Genomic DNA, 20,818 nt, shown 5'->3' on the forward strand with positions numbered 1-20,818 from the left:
AAGCGTTTTATTACAACATTTAACAATAAATATCTGCGATAAAACTCGATTGTTTACATGTGAAACTGTTGAAATGTTGAAACGTCGTCCGTTTGTTCAACAATTTTAAACGAGTTGTAAAATGTTCTAGGATATATTTTGTCGCAGTTTCCGGAGAAAATACTGTTAAGTGTTTGGAGGATTTTTCGTGAAAAATTTTAGCATTGTAAATTCTTATCCGCTCTTCAAAAATCGGATAAAAGCATTCATGAACTTAGAGAAAATTTTCGGATTTTCCCTCGGAAATCTTCGGTAATCTTCCGTAGTCTTCGGGAATATTCGGTCATCTTCGGTCATCTTCGGAAATCTTCCGAGCTGATCGCAAATCGTCGGAAAATGGCCGAAAACTTCTTCATATAGTAAACAAAATAATATATATTGGCCTTTTTGGAGCCGTTTTTGTTTCTTTCTGGATAAAATTTACTGTTACAGTGAATGTTTTACTGTTATTGTTAAAACGCGTAAAATGTTACTGTTTCATGTTACAGTGCCAAAAAATTAAGTTTTTAGTGTTATCGAGGTACCCCCATTCAGACCCTCATATTGCAATCCGTCAATTTTCTTCACTTTTGGCCATCCGTACCTTCTTTTGTATTTGCTGTGTTATTGAAATGTTCCTTCACTGGTTTAAGAGGTTATTTTTATATTTTCGCCGAATTGCATGGCAATTTCTCATGCTCAAATTTGGCTGAAATCCGTGACACAGTTCCTTTAAGCAATTTGATGACGTCAGATAACCACCACCATATACTGCAAAAGTTGGAGCAATCCCTTTAATCACTTTAAAGACCCTCTTTACACCACATAAATGTTACAGCATATCGTGTCTGAAATCGTTAATACTCGTTGCATTCACCAGAAACCCATAAACCCATATGGGTTTCTGCATTCACTTAATACACGTCAAGCGCTAATCATAAACGCTCCAAAAAAGGTATGCGCCGGGTCCATGTGGATCCCAGTGTTGCTCGCCATTACTCTGACGGAAATGACGTCACCAGCTTGAAGATTGAACACCCCTCCAGTATAACCAGTTCCGGTCACACTGTTGAACCTTGCAGGCTGGGTCAATAAAATGGCTTGGCCATTGCGAAGAACAAAGATCCGCTTGTACTTGTTAGTGCCATTGGGTTCTTTAAAGTACGCCTGCGCGTACACATAGTAGAAACCTGTGGTGGGGATGGTCAGCTTGCCGTCACGATACGTCATTCCACCGGTCACGTGAGCATTTGGAGCTGTGGCGGTCCATGTCTTGATGTCTGTGTAATGCAAGTAAAGGCATTACTTGCGTGGCCAATTCTACAAAATACGCGCACTTTTTTGTCTACGTCTCAAAACCATGGCGAGAATCGGTTTTTATTTGTTTTCTTTTTTTTTGCGGTGCTTGATCAACTACTGTACCGTTGTGACGTTGTCTCCATATATAAATGACAAAAAAGAATATAGTTAAACCCCGCGTATCAGAACCTGTTAGGCTAAAATTTTTCATTTAAGCCCCCTCCACATAAGAACCTATTAAGGCTAAAATTTAAGTGGTTCTTATTAGTGGAGTTGCTGTAAAAGTGTATAAGTGAAGAACTCCAAAAAAGGCAATACTGTAGGTTGATTGCTTGGAACTGGTTATGAATGTACTGTATTTGTCCCAAGATTTTCTTGGTATCAAGTTTGAAATGGCATTTCAGAAAACTGACTGTGTGTTTGTTTGTTATGTTTTTTGAAGGAAATACCTGCACTGTACTGCCTTTAGGCATCATGGTATAAATTACTTATATTGTATTATGAGATGATATTTATAAATGCGTGTCAGACCAGCCACGAAAGTATTCATTAACAATTTACACGTACGTTGGGATCGCTGTAAGGCCAGCCTGCGGGGGCGCGTCGGCAGGAGGCGGGGAGACAGGGGCGATATTTATAATATATTAAACTGATGAAATTCATATGAAAATATAAGAACTTATTTTAAGAACCTTGGTAGTCTAAATTTGCTTAAACCCTCTCACTCCCAAGGGGAGATGTCATTACATGCCCAATATTTGGTCAATTTGTATGAAAATGGGCAGCAAAATGGTCTTGAACAGATCTGTCTTTTTAAAGCATAAAATTATACCCCTCCCCCTAGCATATGAGACCTGATTAACCAGCCCTACAACTTTTGCAACTTTTTCCTCTTTCACTTTTAAGATCAAGTAAATATCTGACAACGTACAACCCACACATTAAAAGCTGCAAACTAAGCTGTAGTTTAGGGGTATACCCAAAATATAGTTCTAAGGAATAGAATATTTTTCAATGTTTTCTTTTCTTCGTTTTTGCTCCTTTTGAGTTGAAACAGTGACATTCTCTATGTCTGCATTGTTATTATGATTTATGACATTCCACAAACGATACCAGTAAATGAGATATAGTATGTGGTCTTCAGGTCCATATATACCGTTTTACAAAAATGTGGTATTTCCCACGAGAGTGAGAGGGTTAAGTACCATTTGTATTATTATAAAAACCTGTTTAAAAATCCAGGTTCTTTTACGTGGGGTTCTGATGTACTCGCGGTCTTGATGTACCAAATTCTTAGAAGTATATTGTTGAAAGTGGAATAAATAGTTCGATATTGAGAACGAATACAAGTTGACAAGACCTCGTTGAACAGTACGAGAAACTAACGAAATCCACAAGACGACTGTAAGATAAATTTCACTTTGGAACAGCAGTTTAAGACAGACGAGAAAGAACTGAGGCAGAAAATATACTTCTCTGGGGCCTGAGAACACGATTACTTTCTTATCTGGCTAGTTCATTCAGTAATTTTGTATGGAAGCCCGTAAGAATGAATGCCGATTTCAATTTAACTTACCGCTGGAGGGGTCGTACTTGAAAAGTTTTGCGATGGGACCTTCGATGTGTGCAGATGGCTTCTTCTACAAAAACAAAGAAAAGAAAGTGGAAGGTCAATTCGTTTTTAATTCGTGTCTGCCGTCCGTCTTAATTGAATCGAACTTTAATTTTTCGCAGATCTTAATAGAATCAAACTTTCTAAGCTTTTCTAAAAATTCAAAGCAACAGGTTAAATAATGTTTTATCTGATTTCGGAGTACTTTTTTCTAATTCATAGCTCCTTTCTTGCCATCAAATAAGTAGTGAAAATAAATATGTAATGTATTCTTGTGTAGACTGCAAACAGTCTGGCTCTGATCTGTTTTGGCTTGAGAAGGGTCTGCAGAGAATTAAGAGTCAGAATTTACCGTACCTGCAGACTGCAATTACAAGGCGTTCCTGGGTCCCCTTTGTCTCCTTTTCTCCTTTTTGCGATTTACGGTACATCTATTTATTTATTTATTTATTTATTTATTTATTTATTTATTTATTTATTTATTTATTTATTTATTTATGTCAATGATTCATATGAATGCCGCGAAAAAAAAATCGATTTGAGCACGGAGCTTATCTTGCCCTACAAGTGTGAAGACGGAGCTGAAAAACCCCGCTTCCTTATCGAAAGGAGAAGCCACGAGCCAAGCGGCCCACACTGCCTGAATGGGATGCTAGTCCATTGCAGGGTTTCCCCGGCCCCGGCCCCCCCAGCATTATGTCGCCGGTACCCATTTATACACCTTATCGAAGCAAGAGAAAACGTTCTCTTATTCCGCTCAGGGCTAGAGTCTACTGAGACCGAGCCGGCTGAGATGTTTCCCCTCCCCCCTTTCTTTTCTATAACGGGCCTATGGATCTAGGATACGAGTACTTATACTAGTTACTTTCACTAACTCTGATGAAGGTGAACAGATGTCACCGAAAATTTAGAAAAAGAAAAACAGATCGGCTTAAAACAATCTTCTTTAAATGTCTTCTACCGATCGCACTACTGGTTCCAGTATTTTCAGTAGTACTTATATTCTTTAATTCGATTTAATGATAAAATGTTAAACGCTTAGTGTTCGAAGTCAAGGTGAAAAAATGTGGTCTTTACCTTAACGTTACATTCCTTGTTCGTGTAGACGTTGACGTTGATAGGCTGACCAGAATTTCCGCCACTGCTTTGCTGTAAAGCAAATATCATCACTTTTAAAAACCTCACAATTAGCCGGATCGGTCGAGTAGTGGGGCCGAGCAAGTGGGCGCGCGCGGAAATCAATCCCGCACGTGGAGACGCAACGCGCGAAGTCCTCGAGCGAAATGATATTTGCGCGCGCTCGCGTGCTTGAAAAATCAATGTAGGACGTATTGGAACAAGGGCTAGGCGGCTCATTCTGCAAGCGCCTATGTTCGACAGATTGAGAACTGGTGAGAATTAGTCCCGGCAGATTTAGAACGAGGCAAAGTCTAAAAGTGCCACTTATTGCTGTCGAATTATAAATTTTGAGACTCCGCAAGTTGTGACGTCTGCAGCGAAAGCAGTTGGAAATTTGAAACAAAACTGAACGAGATCAAACGAAAATTTGGCAGTTTCACAAGCAAATTGATACAAAGGTTGTTCATCCCTCTCATGGCTAGAATCTGCTATGACGGAGAAATAACAAGAGAAAGGAAACTTGAATTCGATAGATCCTGAAAGTGTTACATTTTACCTTGTTTCCCGTGTCGTTGTTCGCTTGAGCGCAAACCGATTTGAAAAGAACCAAAACGAGAATTGGCGCAAACTTCTTCCAAACTGCTATGATGTGGTCGTACAGGAGTTGTAAAATTATACTGACCGACAATATCCGCTCATCTGCATTTATCGATTGTTTTAACCAAGTTTTGGACGAGATAAGACATGATTCGTTTATTTAGCAGAAAAAGAAAATAGGTAAATAATAATAAATATCTGCGACAACATATTTCAATAAAAACATTTTACAACTCGATCGTTTCAAATTGTTGAATGATCTTCAGTCAATGTCGAAACTTCACCCGTTTTTTCAACAATTTCAAAATTATGAGTTTTAAAATGTTTTTAAGAAATATTTTATAGCAGATATTTATTGTTTTTAGTACATACAAAGAAGGGTATTTTTAGATTCTTCTGTCATGAGTTCATTGCTGAGCTGTCAGCGCTGAACCGAGGAAAAATAGCCTCGAGCAGTTGGTTGAAACACGTTTCGATATTTCACAATTTGCATTTGCTTTTCACAAGCCGGCACTGGCACTTTGAAATGAGAAATGGTGATATCATCGAAAAATTTTACTGCTAACATTGAAAACAATCCCGGGAAAAAAAGGCCAAGGTTGAAAGCAAAGGACGACGAAAAGTTTAACTGATTTATAAACACTGAGGAAAACGGAGGAAAACAGCTAGAGATCAAAACAGACAAGAAACTATAAACTACAAAACACTGGAAAATGATCAGTTCTTGGGTGGGTAGCGGCGATGACTTTTTATTTATACAGCGCATTTTCCATGTATACAGTATTCAAATGCACAAAACGCACATGTAACTCGCCGAAAGGCGTTTCAAACCGACTCTAAAACCACAGCCGGAAACTGCAATAAAAAAATACAACGCAAGAACAAAAAAAGTTATTTATATTCTCGGGCAACCGCATCCCGGAAATCGCATAGTCTATTCCTAGCAACAAACTGCGTTTCATACACGTCGGTAAACTGTTGAATGCCCGCTTTGTATTTTTTCCTAGCTCTTACCCGTTAAAATCCTGTGGAGCGATCAGCAAGCGACTAATCAGTTCTATCCTCAATAAGAGAAAATTGAATTGCAAGCCTCATTGTCAGACGGCCAAAACGTTCAGCGCCGGGCCAAATATGTCACGGGAATGTACCAAAATATCACAGTCAGTTATAGATGATATTTATCTCTTTGGAATTTTTCTCTCACAACAAATCTGCAGGTTGCGCTGTCCTCTTTATCTCAAAGATGAGCAGTCGAACAAACACGCCTGATTTTTCGCCGAAGCGTATTTTACTGGTTGGGCATATCAAGCCCCCAAAGGCAGATAACGTTTTTGGACTGATAAAAGCGAAAATACTAAAAAAATTTGACGGAACATCAAATAGAGTTGTATGTTATCGTTACGACGTGTTTGCAAGCAATTTGGAGCTATTTTAGGTCTATTTACTGTAACATGTTTATCGTGTATAATAATATGACAAGGTGGAGAGCTCCGTCGCTTCTAGCGTTCAACACGTGTAGAAATTGGCTCGAATTTCATCTACAAAAAGCTTTCACTCACATTTTGACTTCACATCTTAATGAAAGGAAAATGGGCGAATGTTTTTCTGAAAGTCACTTGCACACATCTCTAGAAATCGCGGACCTCCGAGTCCGCGAATAGTATGTCCTGCGGTACATTGACCGTAGAAGCGAACGCAAGAATTACAAAGAAAATGTATGGAGAATGAAATGTTTTATTAAATATTTCTTGACAAATTAACAAATGTAAAAATGTGAAAGCGGAACACAATAGATTGATGTATTAAGAACCACATTGTACAAAAATTGAAGTGCAGACTTCGAATTTCATTTGTATTCATGAACGTTTTCTGCGAACAGTTTTTGAGACCAAAATTATAAGGCGTAGAGGAGAAATGTATGGCGAAAACCGAAAACTTAAAGTTTATAAACGGGGATTATCGGCAAACTGAATGTGATCGAAAAAATGTGAAAGCAGATTTGATAAAACTATACATGAATCTAACTCACCAAATGATTTACATCTCCTTCCGATTAGATTTCATTTGTATCTTTGCCGTTAGAAAACCACAAAAAATCGCATACTGTAAACACACGGCGGCAGTTCACATTGAAATCCCAAAATCCGCTGTCTTTGAGCTACGATATTTCAGCCGTCTTTGCTCCAATTTTGCCGCAAAAGCCATCGTTTGAAAGATCTTTTGCTCCATTTTTATTATCAGGCAATATTTATGACCAGTGGTTTTCCTACTTCACAAAATATTACTCTGTGTAGGCTGCATTTTTGTGTACCATCGTAGATGTATATGAGCCCAAAGTCAGGCTTTCGAATCAGCGGCTATTACCAAGTTTCGCGAGCGGATAATGTAAGATGCATCAAAATTCGCCGACTTCAATGTCCGCGATTTCTAGCGATGATCTCGTTATTCTCATCAACTAGCCGCTTTTACAAATCCAAAATACGTTCAAAATAGCTGTGTCTTCCACGACAGTTACAAAATGGCCCAAAATAGACTGGACACCAGTCAAATCGAACCCAACGGAGAAGGGCACGTTGTTTTTTATCGCGTTTTAATTTGTTTCAACTACCATACGGTAAGGACAAAAGTTGCGAAAAAACGATAAGGCAGCACTGCCGAAACGTTTAGTATTTTACATTGAAATTTCCAGCGTTAAACTTTACATTTAATCCGATGTGTTCAACGACAAAAGTTGCGCCTCGTTGCCGGTGTTAAGAAAAAGTTATTTCAAAGGAACAATGTAACTCTGTTTCGAGTTAGTAATTTACATGTTATTTTACTACAGTTCAAAGTGGATATTGCAGAAAATACAGATTGGTAGACCCCCGGCGCCAAATGGGCTCTAAAAGCGTCATTTAGTTTGACATTTATCGTTTTCCTTATTTACCACGTGGTTTTTAACCATCACGTTTTATCTTTTTAAAAGTTATGTTCCGTCAAGCAATTTTCAACCTTCAGGCTAATTTCCCAGGTAAAGCCTGGTTTTCACTAGCGACGCAAGCACAAACGCAAGCGCAAGCATAAGTGGTATGTGCCAAGTGAAAACGAACGTCGAAATAAGCATACCGTATTTACTCGAATAAGCGCCGCCCCCGAATAAACCGCATTTGGGACAAAAATGTTAATAAGCGCCGCCCCCGAATAAGCGCCGCAGTCCCGATGCGGCGCTTATTTGAAGAATTTCGTTTAACTTGAAACAGCAATACAAAGCAGCATAAAAACAAGCTTGAACATTTCTTTGCATCAAAAGCGATGTTTTGCAGTCATGAGTGATTGTTTTACCGCTCGCTCATTAGTTTTTCTATTCAACATTCTTACAATACGTAGTTCTGTAAATGTTGTGAAGGCCGCAAACTTTGCCAAGACAGCTAGCACCACTTCTGTCTCAGCAAGAAACAAATACTGTCAATCAAAAGACGCTCTTTTAAAAAACTGTAAAAGATAAGATTCTTTGTGGCGTCCAATCTTTAAATAAGCGCCGCCCTCAAATAAGCGCCGCCCTCGAATAAGCGCCGCACTTAAGATGCGAAAAATTTAATAAGCGCCGCGGCGCTTATTCGAGTAAATACGGTAAGCACATTAGCATAAGAATACGATGTTTACTAGTTAGAAAGCTGCGTTCTCGACTCCGTTCTCTCGGCTAATAATACGGCAGAAACTCTCTGGCGTCGAGTGTTGTTGTCTCATCTACTCTTGTGACGAAGAAAGCGAAAGCGACTACATAAAAGGAGGAAAACGAAACATTTGGGGTTATGGATATTTTAAAATAAATAACTCATCTCTATTTCTTTCGATACTTGAGCCCACGCTTGTGCCTTTTTGTTTTTTGTCTACACTCCTCCGAACAACCACAGAAAACGTTTATCAAAATCAATCGCGGCCTCTGCCACTTTGTTTAAATACCGGAACGAGTGCTTCCATTGGCTAGACACGGCCAGACGTAAACAATTTTCTTGTGCTTATGCGGTGTTTCGTTTTCTCAGGAACGCAAGCACAAGCGCAAGCACAAGAAAAGGAAAACTTTTGATCCTTGTGCTTGTCCTTGCGCTTGTGCTTATATATGCTTGCGTCGGGGCCTATGAAATAAGAGCTGTTATGCTTGCGCTTGTGCTTGTGCCGTTAGTGAAAACCAGGCTTAACAACTGACAAATCTGCTAAGCCATCCCCTCCTCGTAGTTCTTGTCTTCTTTTGTTTAAAATTGAAAACATTTAGGGTATTTTTGACGCTCTAAATCAGCTTCTGAACCTAAAGTTACAATTGCAACACGGTTCATACTACTTCTGTCTGGTCTTACAATTCTCGAAAACGACATCATCGTTACATGTAAGAATTTCTAGATACGAAAATCAACAAAAGGTTTTCATAAGGTAAATAACAAGAAGCCCACCCTAGATAAATGCAGCTAGGCATGCGCTGTTTGCGAGTGCTATTGGCGCCAGCAAGTCTGGAGAGATATGATATGAGTTAAACAACACTTCTTTCTAATATCGGGCTGTCAATCTCATATTGTATCGTTGTTTCATATTTCATCGTTAGATAATTATTGTATTGTATAGAAATTCCCTAAAAATAATTGAACAAGCTATTACCTGTGTCCGAAATGTGGTTATTTAAATTGATAATCACCTTCTCGCCGGTGTTTGGAAAAAGGTTATTTGAAGAGAACAATGTTACTGTGTTTCGAGTTAGTAATTTACATGTTATTTTACTACTGGTCAAAGTGGTTGTTGCAGAAAATACAGAATGGGTAAACAATCGATGCCAATGAGCACCACTTTTATCTATTAGTGAAAGTATTGCTTAAAAGCAAAATTTTAAATTTGATATTTATCGTTTTCCTTATTTACCACGTGGTTTTGTAACCATCACGTTTTATCCTTTTAGAAGTTAAGTTTCGTCAAACAATTTTCAACCTTCAGGCTAATTTCCCAGGTAACAACTGACAAATCTGCTTAGCTAACCCCCCTTCGTAGGTTTTGTCTTCTTTTGTTCAAAATTGAAAATATTTAGGGTAATTTTTATCTGCAGATCAGCCTTAAACTTGAATTTAGAAAATGCAACAATGGTTGCTCTTCTTTACACTCTTTCTGTCTTGTCTTACGGTTGTTTAAATTAATAACATGGTTAAGAATTTCTGGATACGAAGACCAACAAAATTTTCTCATTGGGTTAATATCAAGAAGCCCACTCTGGATAAATACAGCTAGGCATGCGCTGTTTGTGAGTTCCCTTGGCGCCAGTAAGGCTGGAGAGATATGATAACAGCACTGAAGTATTGCTTAAAAGCGTCATTAATTTTGACATTTATCATTTTCCTTATTTACCACGTGGTTTTGTAACCATCACGTTTTATCTTTTTAGAAGTTAAGTTTCGTCAAACAATTTTTAACCTTCAGGCTAATTTCCCAGGTAACAACTGACAAACCTGCTTAGCTATCCCTCCCTTCGTAGTTTTTGTCTTCTTTTGTCTAAAACTGAAAACATTTTGGGTAATTTCTCTGCACAAAATCAGCCTTAAACCTGAATTTAAAAATGCAACACTGGTTATTCTTCTTCACTCTCCTTCTTCATGGTCCAACGATTGTTGAAAATGATATCATGGGTAAGAATTTCTAGATACGAAGGAAAGCAAATTTTTTTGATTAAGTAAATATTTAGCAGGCCACCCTAGATAAATACAGCTAGGCATGCGCTGTTTGCGAGTGCTATTGGCGCCAGCAAGTCTGGAGAGATATGATATGAGTTAAACAACACTTGTTTCTAATATCGGGCTGTCAATCTCATATTGTATCGTTGTTTCATATTTCATCGTTAGATAATTATTGTATTGTATAGAAATTCCCTAAAAATAATTGAACAAGCTATTACCTGTGTCCGAAATGTGGTTATTTAAATTGATAATCACCTTCTCGCCGGTGTTTGGAAAAAGGTTATTTGAAGAGAACAATGTTACTGTGTTTCGAGTTAGTAATTTACATGTTATTTTACTACTGGTCAAAGTGGTTGTTGCAGAAAATACAGAATGGGTAAACAATAGATGCCAATGAGCACCACTTTGATCTATTAGAGAAAGTATTGCTTAAAAGCAAAATTTTAAATTTGATATTTATCGTTTTCAGCTTATTTACCACGTGGTTTTGTAACCATCACGTTTTATCTTTTTAGGAGTTAAGTTTCGTCAAACAATTTTCAACCTTCAGGCTAATTTCCCAGGTAACAACTGACAAATCTGCTTAGCTAACCCCCCTTCGTAGGTTTTGTCTTCTTTTGTTCAAAATTGAAAACATTTAGGACAATTTTTATACACCAAATCAGCCCTAAACTTAAATTTAGAAAATGCAACAATGGTTATTCTTCTTCACTTTTTTTTTGTCTTGTCTTACGGTTATTTAAATTAATATCATGGTTAAGAATTTCTGGATACGAAGACCAACAAAATTTTCTCATTGGGTTAATATCAAGAAGCCCACCCTAGATAAATACAGCTGGGCATGCGCTGTTTGTGAGTTCTATTGCCGCCAGCAAGTCTGGAGAGATATGATATGAATTAAACAACACCGGACTTTTTTCGAATATTCTGGTCCGCTGTCAATTTCGTATTGAATCGTTAGATAATTATTGTGTTGTATAGAAATGCCCTAAAAATAATTTAACAACCTATTACCTGTGTTCGAAATGTGGTTATTTTAAATTGATAATCACTTTCTCGCCGGCCGGTGTTTGGAAAAAATTATTTTGAAGATAAATAACTGTGTTTCGAGTTAGTAATTTACATGTTATTTTACTACAGGTCAAAGTGGTTGTTGCAGAAAATACAGAATGGGTAAACAATAGATGCCAATGAGCACCACTTTGATCTATAAGAGAAAGCATTGCTTAAAAGCAAATTTTTAAATTTATCGTTTTCAGCTTATTTACCACGTGGTTTTTAACCATCACGTTTTATCTTTCTAGAAGTTCAGTTTCATCAAACAATTTTTAACCTTCAGGCTAATTTCCCAGGTAACAACTGAAAAATCTGCTTAGCTAACTCCCCTTCGTAGGTTTTGTCTTCTTTTGTTCAAAATTGAAAACATTTAGGGTAATTTTTATCTGCAAATCAGCCTTAAACTTGAATTTAGAAAATGCAACAATGGTTGCTCTTCTTTACACTCTTTCTGTCTTGTCTTGCGGTTGTTTAAATTAATAACATGGTTAAGAATTTCTGGATACGAAGACCAACAAAATTTTCTCATTGGGTTAATATCAAGAAGCCCACTCTGGATAAATACAGCTAGGCATGCGCTGTTTGCGAGTTCTCTTGGCGCCAGTAAGGCTGGAGAGATATGATAACAGCACTGAAGTATCGCTTAAAAGCGTCATTAATTTTGACATTTATCATTTTCCTTATTTACCACGTAGTTTTGTAACCATCACGTTTTATCTTTTTAGAAGTTAAGTTTCGTCAAACAATTTTTAACCTTCAGGCTAATTTCCCAGGTAACAACTGACAAATCTGCTTAGCTATCCCTCCCTTCGTAGTTTTTGTCTTCTTTTGTCTAAAACTGAAAACATTTTGGGTAATTTCTCTGCACAAAATCAGCCTTAAACCTGAATTTAAAAATGCAACAATGGTTATTCTTCTTCACTCTCCTTCTTCATGGTCCAACTCTTGTTGAAAATGATATCATGGGTAAGAATTTCTAGATACGAAGAAAAGCAAATTTTTTTGATTAAGTAAATATTTAGCAGGCCACCCTAGATAAATGCAGCTAGGCATGCGCTGTTTGCGAGTGCTATTGGCGCCAGCAAGTCTGGAGAGATATGATATGAGTTAAACAACACTTGTTTCCAATATTCAGTGGTCAATTTCATATTCTATCGTTAGATAATTAGAACTTCTAAAGAACAACCAGCACAGACCACATTCAGTTCTTAACAGAACCCTGAATTGAAAAGAAGGTTTGGCTTCGCGGAAGAGTGACTTAAACTGAGGAAAACTAAACGAGAAGACTCCAGTGAAGTAAGTAGTGTTTGTTACTTCTGTATGTTATACGTACAAATTACGTCGAGGAGTAGGCGGTGTAATTGCTGCCATTTTTTTATTCTTAAGCAAGGCGAGTGCAAAAGAAGAGTTTCTGGTTTTCAAACCCACCGCTGTTGCCTTCGTAATAAAAGAAAATACACATGTAGTTTTACACAAAAGAAAACAAACTGCGAAAAAATCCTCTACAGGAATACGTTTTAATTCAATTTCGTCTGCTTGACGATGTCCTTGGATAGATAGGTCCAAACAAGGGAGAACGGTTTGAATGTTTTAGTTTAATTTTCCAATTTTAGTGCTTCGACCTTCCTATAAGCTTAACCTTCCTATCTCGATCTGTTTGTTCGAAGATCCCAGAGATCGGAAATTCGAAACCGCGCAAAGAACACCCTGGCAGCCAGGGTAAGGTATGAAGTCAAGGAGCTGGGCTCTGAAAAGGCCTTTATTAAGAGCGATTTTCTGATAAAGTAAAGAAAAGCTGGAAATTAAAATATTTTAACCCTCCTTTTATTTTTCTGTGGAGGTAAAGCTGGAAAATAAAATTTTCAAAATTAAAAATTTTTAACATTTAAATTTTCAACCCTCCTTTATGTTTCTGTGGAGTCAGGTTACCTAATGGGTTGAACAAAAGAAAACACATTTTGATTGACAGATGTTCCGTTACCACGGTAACCACACATTATCACGCCAGCCTCAAGTCCATGTTTAAGCAATAATTTTATTTTTAAAACATAAAAATATACGAGTCTGGTTCTCGCGTGAAATTAAACAATTTCAAACGAAATTTCACCAGCCACTTTCCTAGTTTATAGAATTTACGGTGAAATGTTTCGAGATTTATGAACAGCGAAAAATGGTCGCTTTTTGTCGGCCATTTTGACAAGCAGAAAAAACAAGCACAAGCATTTTCGCGATTTTTCACAATTTTTCACGATTTTTCACTCATTTGGAACCAAATAAGCAGGAGAGCTAACACATCTAAGTTTAAAACTGAAAGCGAAATGACTCTTGTTTTGGGGCTTTGGAGAACGTGAGCTACGACAGCAATTTCGTGCGTGAAAGGTAGCACGGCATGAAACACTCCTGACCAAAAACGTAAATTGACTGCTTTGCAATTTTTAGAATTATGTCTGTCTCGGGCCCGGCTTGCCGCCCCCAACCCTGTTCTTGCAATAAGTACAGAAATGATTTTTAAACATGTTTCCTCTTAGCGATTAGACCTATGTGTCGAGCGAAGCCTTTCAACAAAGCCCCACTGGAATTGAGCTTTGGATCACGGCGTGAAAATGGAAATCATAAAAAAAATTTCCTCTATTTCTTTTCCTTTTCTAGATCAAACTGATCAAAGTTACGTTCAAACCGTCACTGATTTCGTTTCGTTTCTTTAGCATACTGATTATCATTTTTTCTTTTGCAGGAAAACAATGGGATCCACGTTTTATTTGTGCCTGTTATTGATTATGTTGGGGTCCATTACTGTGCAAGGTGCACCGGCCCGTGAGCCTCTCGGAAATCAAAAAGAGAACCCCATGCGCGTTCGTTCTAAGCAAGGTGAACGTTAATTTTGTTTTTTAACTTAGGTTTTAAACATGGAGGCCAAAATGAAATAGTTCTTGTTTTGTTTAAGGCATGGCTTCTTATGACTAACTAGCAAATGATCTTTTTTGTTTACAGACAAACATGAACTGACTTTAAACGCCAGGGTACAATGTGGACCTTGTTATTACTTTGTCCATGGCCGCTGCGTATACGACCATGATGCATGCTATGTATGTCTTCTTGTTATAATTGATAGTCGTTTTTAATGCTTTATTGAAAACACATACACACTACATTACATTCTTGCTGTTGTTAAAACTTACATTACAATCTACAATGCTCTACGACACAAAACCATGATATAGTCTTTTCCTTTTTTCGGAAGGAATTTCACCTTATTATTTGTCTATTTTGATTCATTCTTCGGCTTTGAGACTGCCTTTAAGACTAGCTAATTTTTTTTCATCCCTGCCTACGTTAGGATTTGACACTCTTGGCGCTTTTCCTTCGACCAAACATTTCTGATAATTGTCAGTATGGAAAGGAGAAGCATTTCTTGGTTGACTAAGGAACCGGACTGACGGAATTTTCCAAAACGTTTTCACAAAAAGTGGGCTTCCTAGCAAGAAAAACCCAAATTCTCGAATTTTTCCTTCTCGAAATTTCCGTTCTTTTCAATAGCCCTTATGTATATTTACATCAGACGTGGAAAGTGCACGGAGGTGGCAGAGGGTTGAGAATAATTCAGTGTTCGCGTAGAGAGGCTTCTTGGTGGTGGATTTTGAGCATATGACGTTATCATGCATAAGGCCAATTCCGCTTCCAGAATTTTCTGAATCTTTCGGTGAACAGGGTGAAGGCGATTCCTCACTCCTCAGAAATAAATATTTTGAAAAAACGTTTCCTGAATGTTCCCTACTCGCAAAAGATATATAATGGGTTAATCTTATCCCATTTATGGCTGTTCTGGTCAGTACTAATCACCCGCGTTATTTCAAACAGTTCCTCGAGTCGTTCATTTCGAGTTCGAGGTACTATCTATATCCCTTCGATCAATTGTTTTTAATTTCTATCTCAAAGACGACAATATTTCCCTCTTGCGAGCCAAGCCGCATAGAAAAAAGCCGCCATTTTGTTTATGTGCGCGCGCTAATCATTATTTATTCATCCCCAAACTTCGATATGATTTCTTTTGTTTTATTTCCACAAGCCCAAGTTAGAATTTTAATATCTCGAAATTGGCCTAGCTAATGCACGTTTTCTTTTCTTTTTTTCAGTGATTGCTTCGGCCTTCGAGCAAATAAAGCCTCGGAGTGACCTGTCATCTTAACGAAACATTTGGGTGTAGTTGATAATTAAGAAAAGGTTACAATAAAGTGCAAATATACAAAGTGCTATCATTGTTTTAAACAGCTTGTTTTATGACAGTACCAAGCACGGAGTTCACAAATCAAATATTTTCAATAACTGCTGGTGTGAATATTAATTTGAGCTTCGGCAAATCGGCTTTTATGGCTTTGAAGAGCCTGTGTATTTAAAAGAAAATAAAGCAGACATATTTCTGCATAGGTTAAGTTAGTTTTTATGCAAATTGGTGACGAATTGAAGCGTGCAACAGCAGTTCTGCGAGTTAAAGTTTTCGACTCGTATACAGCTACACGTAATTCGAGAAAGGTTGTCGGAAAAAGGAACGAAAGTGCACGCGACAAGACTGAAAGGAAGCATGGGTAGAAGTAGAGAGCTGCTGCACGTGCGTACGAAATAAACACGTGTTTATTTCGTTATTAAGAGAATGTCTCCTTTAGATCCACAAACTTAATTTGGCTCAGTAAATAGAATTCGCTCAAAATCCCTCCAGTAATTTCTTATTATAAGTAAGTAACAAATATGAAATTAGACTGGAGAAAAATTGTTTTCTTTATGAAATCTGAATGAAAACTTTTTACACCTCCAGGTGGCCTCGGTGGCCATTGGCCGGATCGTGAAATTTTGTAAAGTCCAACCATTCGCTCTAATAAAAATATTGCAGCTACATCGCTTAAATACCGATACTTGTAAACATCATGCCTTGGCCTTTTAAACTGGATGAACCGCATTGAACAACTTTGCTTATCAAGGAAGAGACGAGGATCTAAAGTTTAGCTATTTTGGATGTTAAAGGCCAGCTCAAATTTTCCTTAACTTCATGTAGTAAAATATCAAAAGTGGCTCGTACTCACAAGTTAAACTGCATATCAGCGGCAAGCTCCATCCTTCCACTCTGAGAATATGTAAAAATATTTGGCCGTTCTCTACTCCTTCGGTTGTTGACAAGGGGCGAAACAAGTACTACTCGGCGGATTTCGCCATGTTGTCATCATAACAATTCGAACCAACTTCAGTACCAAACAGAGGAGAATTTTGTTAGATCACTAGTACATTTATCTCGCAGCGAAGGAAGAAATCACCTTGCAATCCGCTTTTATCTGAACGGAAATTATCACGTCGAAATAGTCCATTTTACAGCAACTTTTACAGCAACATATCGATCTTCTACTGGTCGCCATCTTGGTTTTAACATCCGCTGACCAGTTTAGTCGGTCAGTATAAAACACGGACTGCGGACTGCGGACTACGGACTGGGTATAAAACACGGACTACGGTATAAAATGCAGACTAAGCAGCAAAATGCTACCAAACGTGACCTGATGTTAAAAATAACTAGAAGCAAGGCTGTATAAACTGAGCATCAAAGTTGTCTCACCTTCTCACAAAACCGGGTCAGACGTTTTTCCCTGTATGTTTTTCTCTTCTGCCAGTATAATTTTTTAACTTCTTCAGTACTTGAAATTTCGTACCTCTTTTTTGGTATTACAGGAGTCCGAGGGGTGTTGAATAAGCGAATGGCGAAACGTTAAAACAAACCGTGTGTTAGTGTAGCGAAAACAAGCAAATTTCTGTAAAATTCGTACGAGTCTGCCACGTGAAGCCCGACAATAATCCTCTCAAAATTCGAGTTCGGAACCGGAGTTTTGAATATAAAATCGCAAAATCGAGCTGCCGTTTTAAGTCTGTGTCCGAGCCAAGTGGCCCATACAGCCGGAGCTTATCCCGGTTTCCGTAGCATTAAGCGACTAGGAGTATTGCTACTCCCCCCTGGATGGGATGCTAGTCCATCGCAGGGTTACCCCCCAGCAGTAAATTCGCCGGTACCCATTTATACAGATTTATACACCAGGGTGGAGAGAGGCACTGTGAGAGTATTGCATGCAGCCTCTTTTCGATTCTTGTTTCAAGTTTATCCGTGGCTCCACCCGATTTTTTTTATTTTTCTTGAAATTTAAAACTGAACGTTTTGAGCTCATTTGCATAAATTCATAAAAGTTGTTCTGCAATGTTCCCTTTCGTAAGCGGCAACTAGATTTTTCAGGGGCTGTCCGTCCCTATTTTGTACAGGCCTTTATCAAATATTTATTACCCATAAGGCAAATTGAAGAAAAAGTCACGCGATTTCCAGGTTCCCTAAAACTAGCATCAGTCCTTTTTTACTGACAAAAGAAAAAATGCGGCGGCTTAAGGCTTGAAAAATTAATTGTAATATCCTTGACATGGGTGGATCTAGTGGCGTTAGATTGGGTGGCTAGCCACCCCCTTGATCCAAAAATTAACATAAAAACATGAAAAATATAAGGAGAGTGAAACTCGATAAGGTGTCAGTTATAATTATAATGTCTGGTGAAGGGATATTTTGCTCAGTATCAGTACAAGTGTCCTAGGTTGAACGCCCGTCTTGTGAGTTAAAGCAAAGCATTGTCTGTCTGTGGCATCTTCTCAATGAACGTTCTTAAGACAGAAAAGTTCAAGCTTAGTTTGGTTAAGGAGCAAGGACGAACTCTCTTTGTCATAAACGAAGATAACCAGCCGTTCAGTTTTTCGGAAGTGCTCACAGTCGGCATAAAGGGACTCAATCGCATGGGAGGTTAAATAGGGAAGTGTTTCTGTTTCCTCTTTAAATGCCTGTCAAGTCTGCCCTTTCCCCTAAATCTGGATGTGATGTTACAACCAGACAAAGCGTGAACAAGGCAGAGAGCTTTCTAGGAACAGATGGAGAAATCGTAACTGGTTGTGTACTTATACCTGGTTGGTTCTCAGTTGGAAACTGGAGGAGACTGATGCCGGTAACAAGAAAAGAGCCGCTTTTTGAAGGTTGTCTAATGCACCAACAGTGAACAGACCTTTCGCAGGCAAGGGATACAACTCCATCCTCGTCAAAGCGCTCGCACTCTTCAAGCTGTGTGACCCTGACATAGGAAATAGAAATTTCCAGCTGGTGTAAATGCTGAATGATCCGCTTGCATCTCGTCAATCTATGTATGTTCAGGTCAATGTAGACAGGCAGAGGCGGTTCACGCTCCTATGAGTGCCTTGTTTCTGTATTGGATTCCTTTGATTTTTTTCTTTGTGTTGTAGACAATAGGCTGATCAACGGTAAGGCATGCTTTGGACTCGTGCTTATCTTTCTTTTTCAAACCGTAACCCTTGAAAATTAAGAACATTAAGGTTTTGAGGCTAGATGGTAACGACGCTTCTTCACTATTTTATGGAAACGATCCATAAATTTATATGCCTCGTTGCTGAAAATGTATTTTCTTATTATTGAAGCTGCCTTAGCTTGACCAAAACCTTGTGCGACCTCTGTGTAATCTAGTTTCTTCAAGGCTTCTTTAAGCATGTTCCGCTTCCCTGGGCGACCACAAACTACAAGCGCATAATTACCATAATAAACATTTTAGATTACTGCATCTAAAAATTGAAATTTTAGCGAAAACTTCAACAATGTCTTCAATAGAACTGCAAATTACTTACGGAGTAGAGGAATATTTGCTTCTGTCCCACTGTCATTGTATCAATTCAAAATGGCGTTGTAGCGGAGCTTGAGAGTTTGTTCGTGGTCAAAACGTTTAGCAAATTTTGCAAATTGCAAGAAAAAATTCAGGCCGGGAGCCACGGATAAAATTATTTAATAGTCTTTAAAGAATCATTCTGCAAAGTTTGGTGCTTTTATCAACCATGTAACTATATTTCCAAAAATTTGCGCTAAGCGACCTGACAATACGTTTTCGACAGCAAAAGGTAGCTTTTCACGTTGGTGATTTCCCTCAAGGTTTCTTCTCTTTTATTTTTATTTTTTTTAGTTATCTCACGTATTGACGCTATAGATATCCGAAGTAGTTATTTGTCTAGACGCAGAGAAAAAATTCAAGTTGAAAGAGTGCAGATTGAGCATTTTGTCTTCTTTTGAAAAACAAACACTTGTATATGTCGCAAATCCAATATGGCGGCGGAAAGCTCGCAAGCAAATTCTCGGAATCTCAGCGTATATTTCTCAGAAAACATCCAGTGGAACGGACGAATGTTTTGAAGGCGAACCAGTCAAATTTCAAGAACGATGTGAGCGTTAAGGTAAGCCTCTTCTTTCACAGATACCGAGCACAGATACCAGTTTGTGTGCTTTTCTTCGTGCCGCCTTCAACAACCGTTGATAAAAAAGTCGTTATTTCTAGCCGTGGTTTGCATTTAAAGCATTTTATATGCTCAGTCCGCATTTTATACCGTAGTCCGTATTCTATACCCAGTCCGCAGTTTGAGTCCGCATTTGTGTTTATACCCAGTCCGTAGTCCCAGCCGTTCCGAGTCCGCAGTCCGCAGTCCGCAGTCCGCAGTCCGTGGTGTTTGATACTGACCGACTAAACTGGTCAGCGGATGTTTAAAAAACCAAGATGGCGACCAGTAGAAGATCGATATGTTGCTGTAAAAGTTGCTTTAAAATGGACTATTTCGACGTAATAATTTCCGTTCAGATTAAAGCGGATTGCAAGGTGATCTCTTCCTTCGCTGCGAGATAAATGTACTAGTGATCTAACAAAATTCTCCTCTGTTTGGTACTGAAGTTGGTTCGAATTGTTATGATGACAACATGGCGAAATCCGCCGAGTAGTACTTGTTTCGCCCATTGTCAACAACCGAAGGAGTAGAGAACGGCCAAATATTTTTACATATTCTCAGAGCGGAAGGATGGAGCTTGCCGCTGATATGCAGTTTAACTTGTGAGTACGAGCCACTTTTGATATTTTACTACATAAAGTTAAGGAAAATTTGAGCTGGCCTTAAACGTCCAAAATAGCCAAACTTTAGATCCTCGTCTCTTTCTTGATAATCAAAGTTGTTCAATGCGGTTCATTCAGTTTAAAAGGCCAAGGCTTGTTGTTCACAAGTATCGGTATTTAAGCGATGTAGCTGCAATATTTTTATTAGAGCGAATGGTTGGACTTTACAAAATTTCACGATCCGGCCAATGGCCACCGAGGCCACCTGGAGGTGTAAAAAGTTTTCATTCAGATTTCATAAAGAAAACAATTTTTCTCCAGTCTAATTTCATATTTATTACTTACTTATAATAAGAAATTACTGGAGGGATTTTGAGCGAATTCTATTTAATGAGCCAAATTAAGTTTGTGGATCTAAAGGAGACATTCTCTTAATACACTGCTTATCAAACAGGTGATAAACAACCAAACTCTCAAAAGAAACA

The 20,818-nt window shown here is 38.2% G+C and overlaps 1 protein-coding gene and 2 long non-coding RNA genes across 4 annotated transcripts; 2 read left to right on the top strand and 1 right to left on the bottom strand.

Moving 5' to 3' along the window:
• Positions 1-798: 798 nt before the first annotated feature.
• Positions 799-4,763, bottom strand: LOC144636874 (lymphotoxin-alpha-like; the record flags this gene model as incomplete). Its single annotated transcript, XM_078496077.1, has 4 exons — positions 799-1,298; positions 2,894-2,957; positions 4,007-4,078; positions 4,605-4,763. Coding segments are annotated over 4 exons (651 nt in total), but the record flags the coding sequence as incomplete, so codon positions are not given.
• Positions 4,764-7,403: 2,640 nt separating this feature from the next.
• Positions 7,404-9,273, top strand: LOC144636115 (uncharacterized). Its single transcript, XR_013567472.1, has 2 exons — positions 7,404-7,751; positions 8,260-9,273. It is a non-coding gene; the product is annotated as an uncharacterized LOC144636115 (long non-coding RNA).
• A 3,241-nt stretch (positions 9,274-12,514) lies between these two features.
• Positions 12,515-15,642, top strand: LOC144635976 (uncharacterized). 2 transcript variants are annotated; one of them, XR_013567445.1, is made up of 4 exons: positions 12,515-12,691; positions 14,126-14,259; positions 14,383-14,477; positions 15,525-15,642. It is a non-coding gene; the product is annotated as an uncharacterized LOC144635976 (long non-coding RNA). The 2 variants fall into 2 exon arrangements; XR_013567444.1 differs by having other exon boundaries at positions 12,526-12,687.
• Positions 15,643-20,818: the final 5,176 nt, after the last annotated feature.

The sequence above is a fragment of the Oculina patagonica genome, chromosome 13, assembly GCF_052425735.1.
Source record: "Oculina patagonica isolate OP01 chromosome 13, crgOcupat, whole genome shotgun sequence".
NCBI lineage: Eukaryota > Metazoa > Cnidaria > Anthozoa > Scleractinia > Oculinidae > Oculina > Oculina patagonica.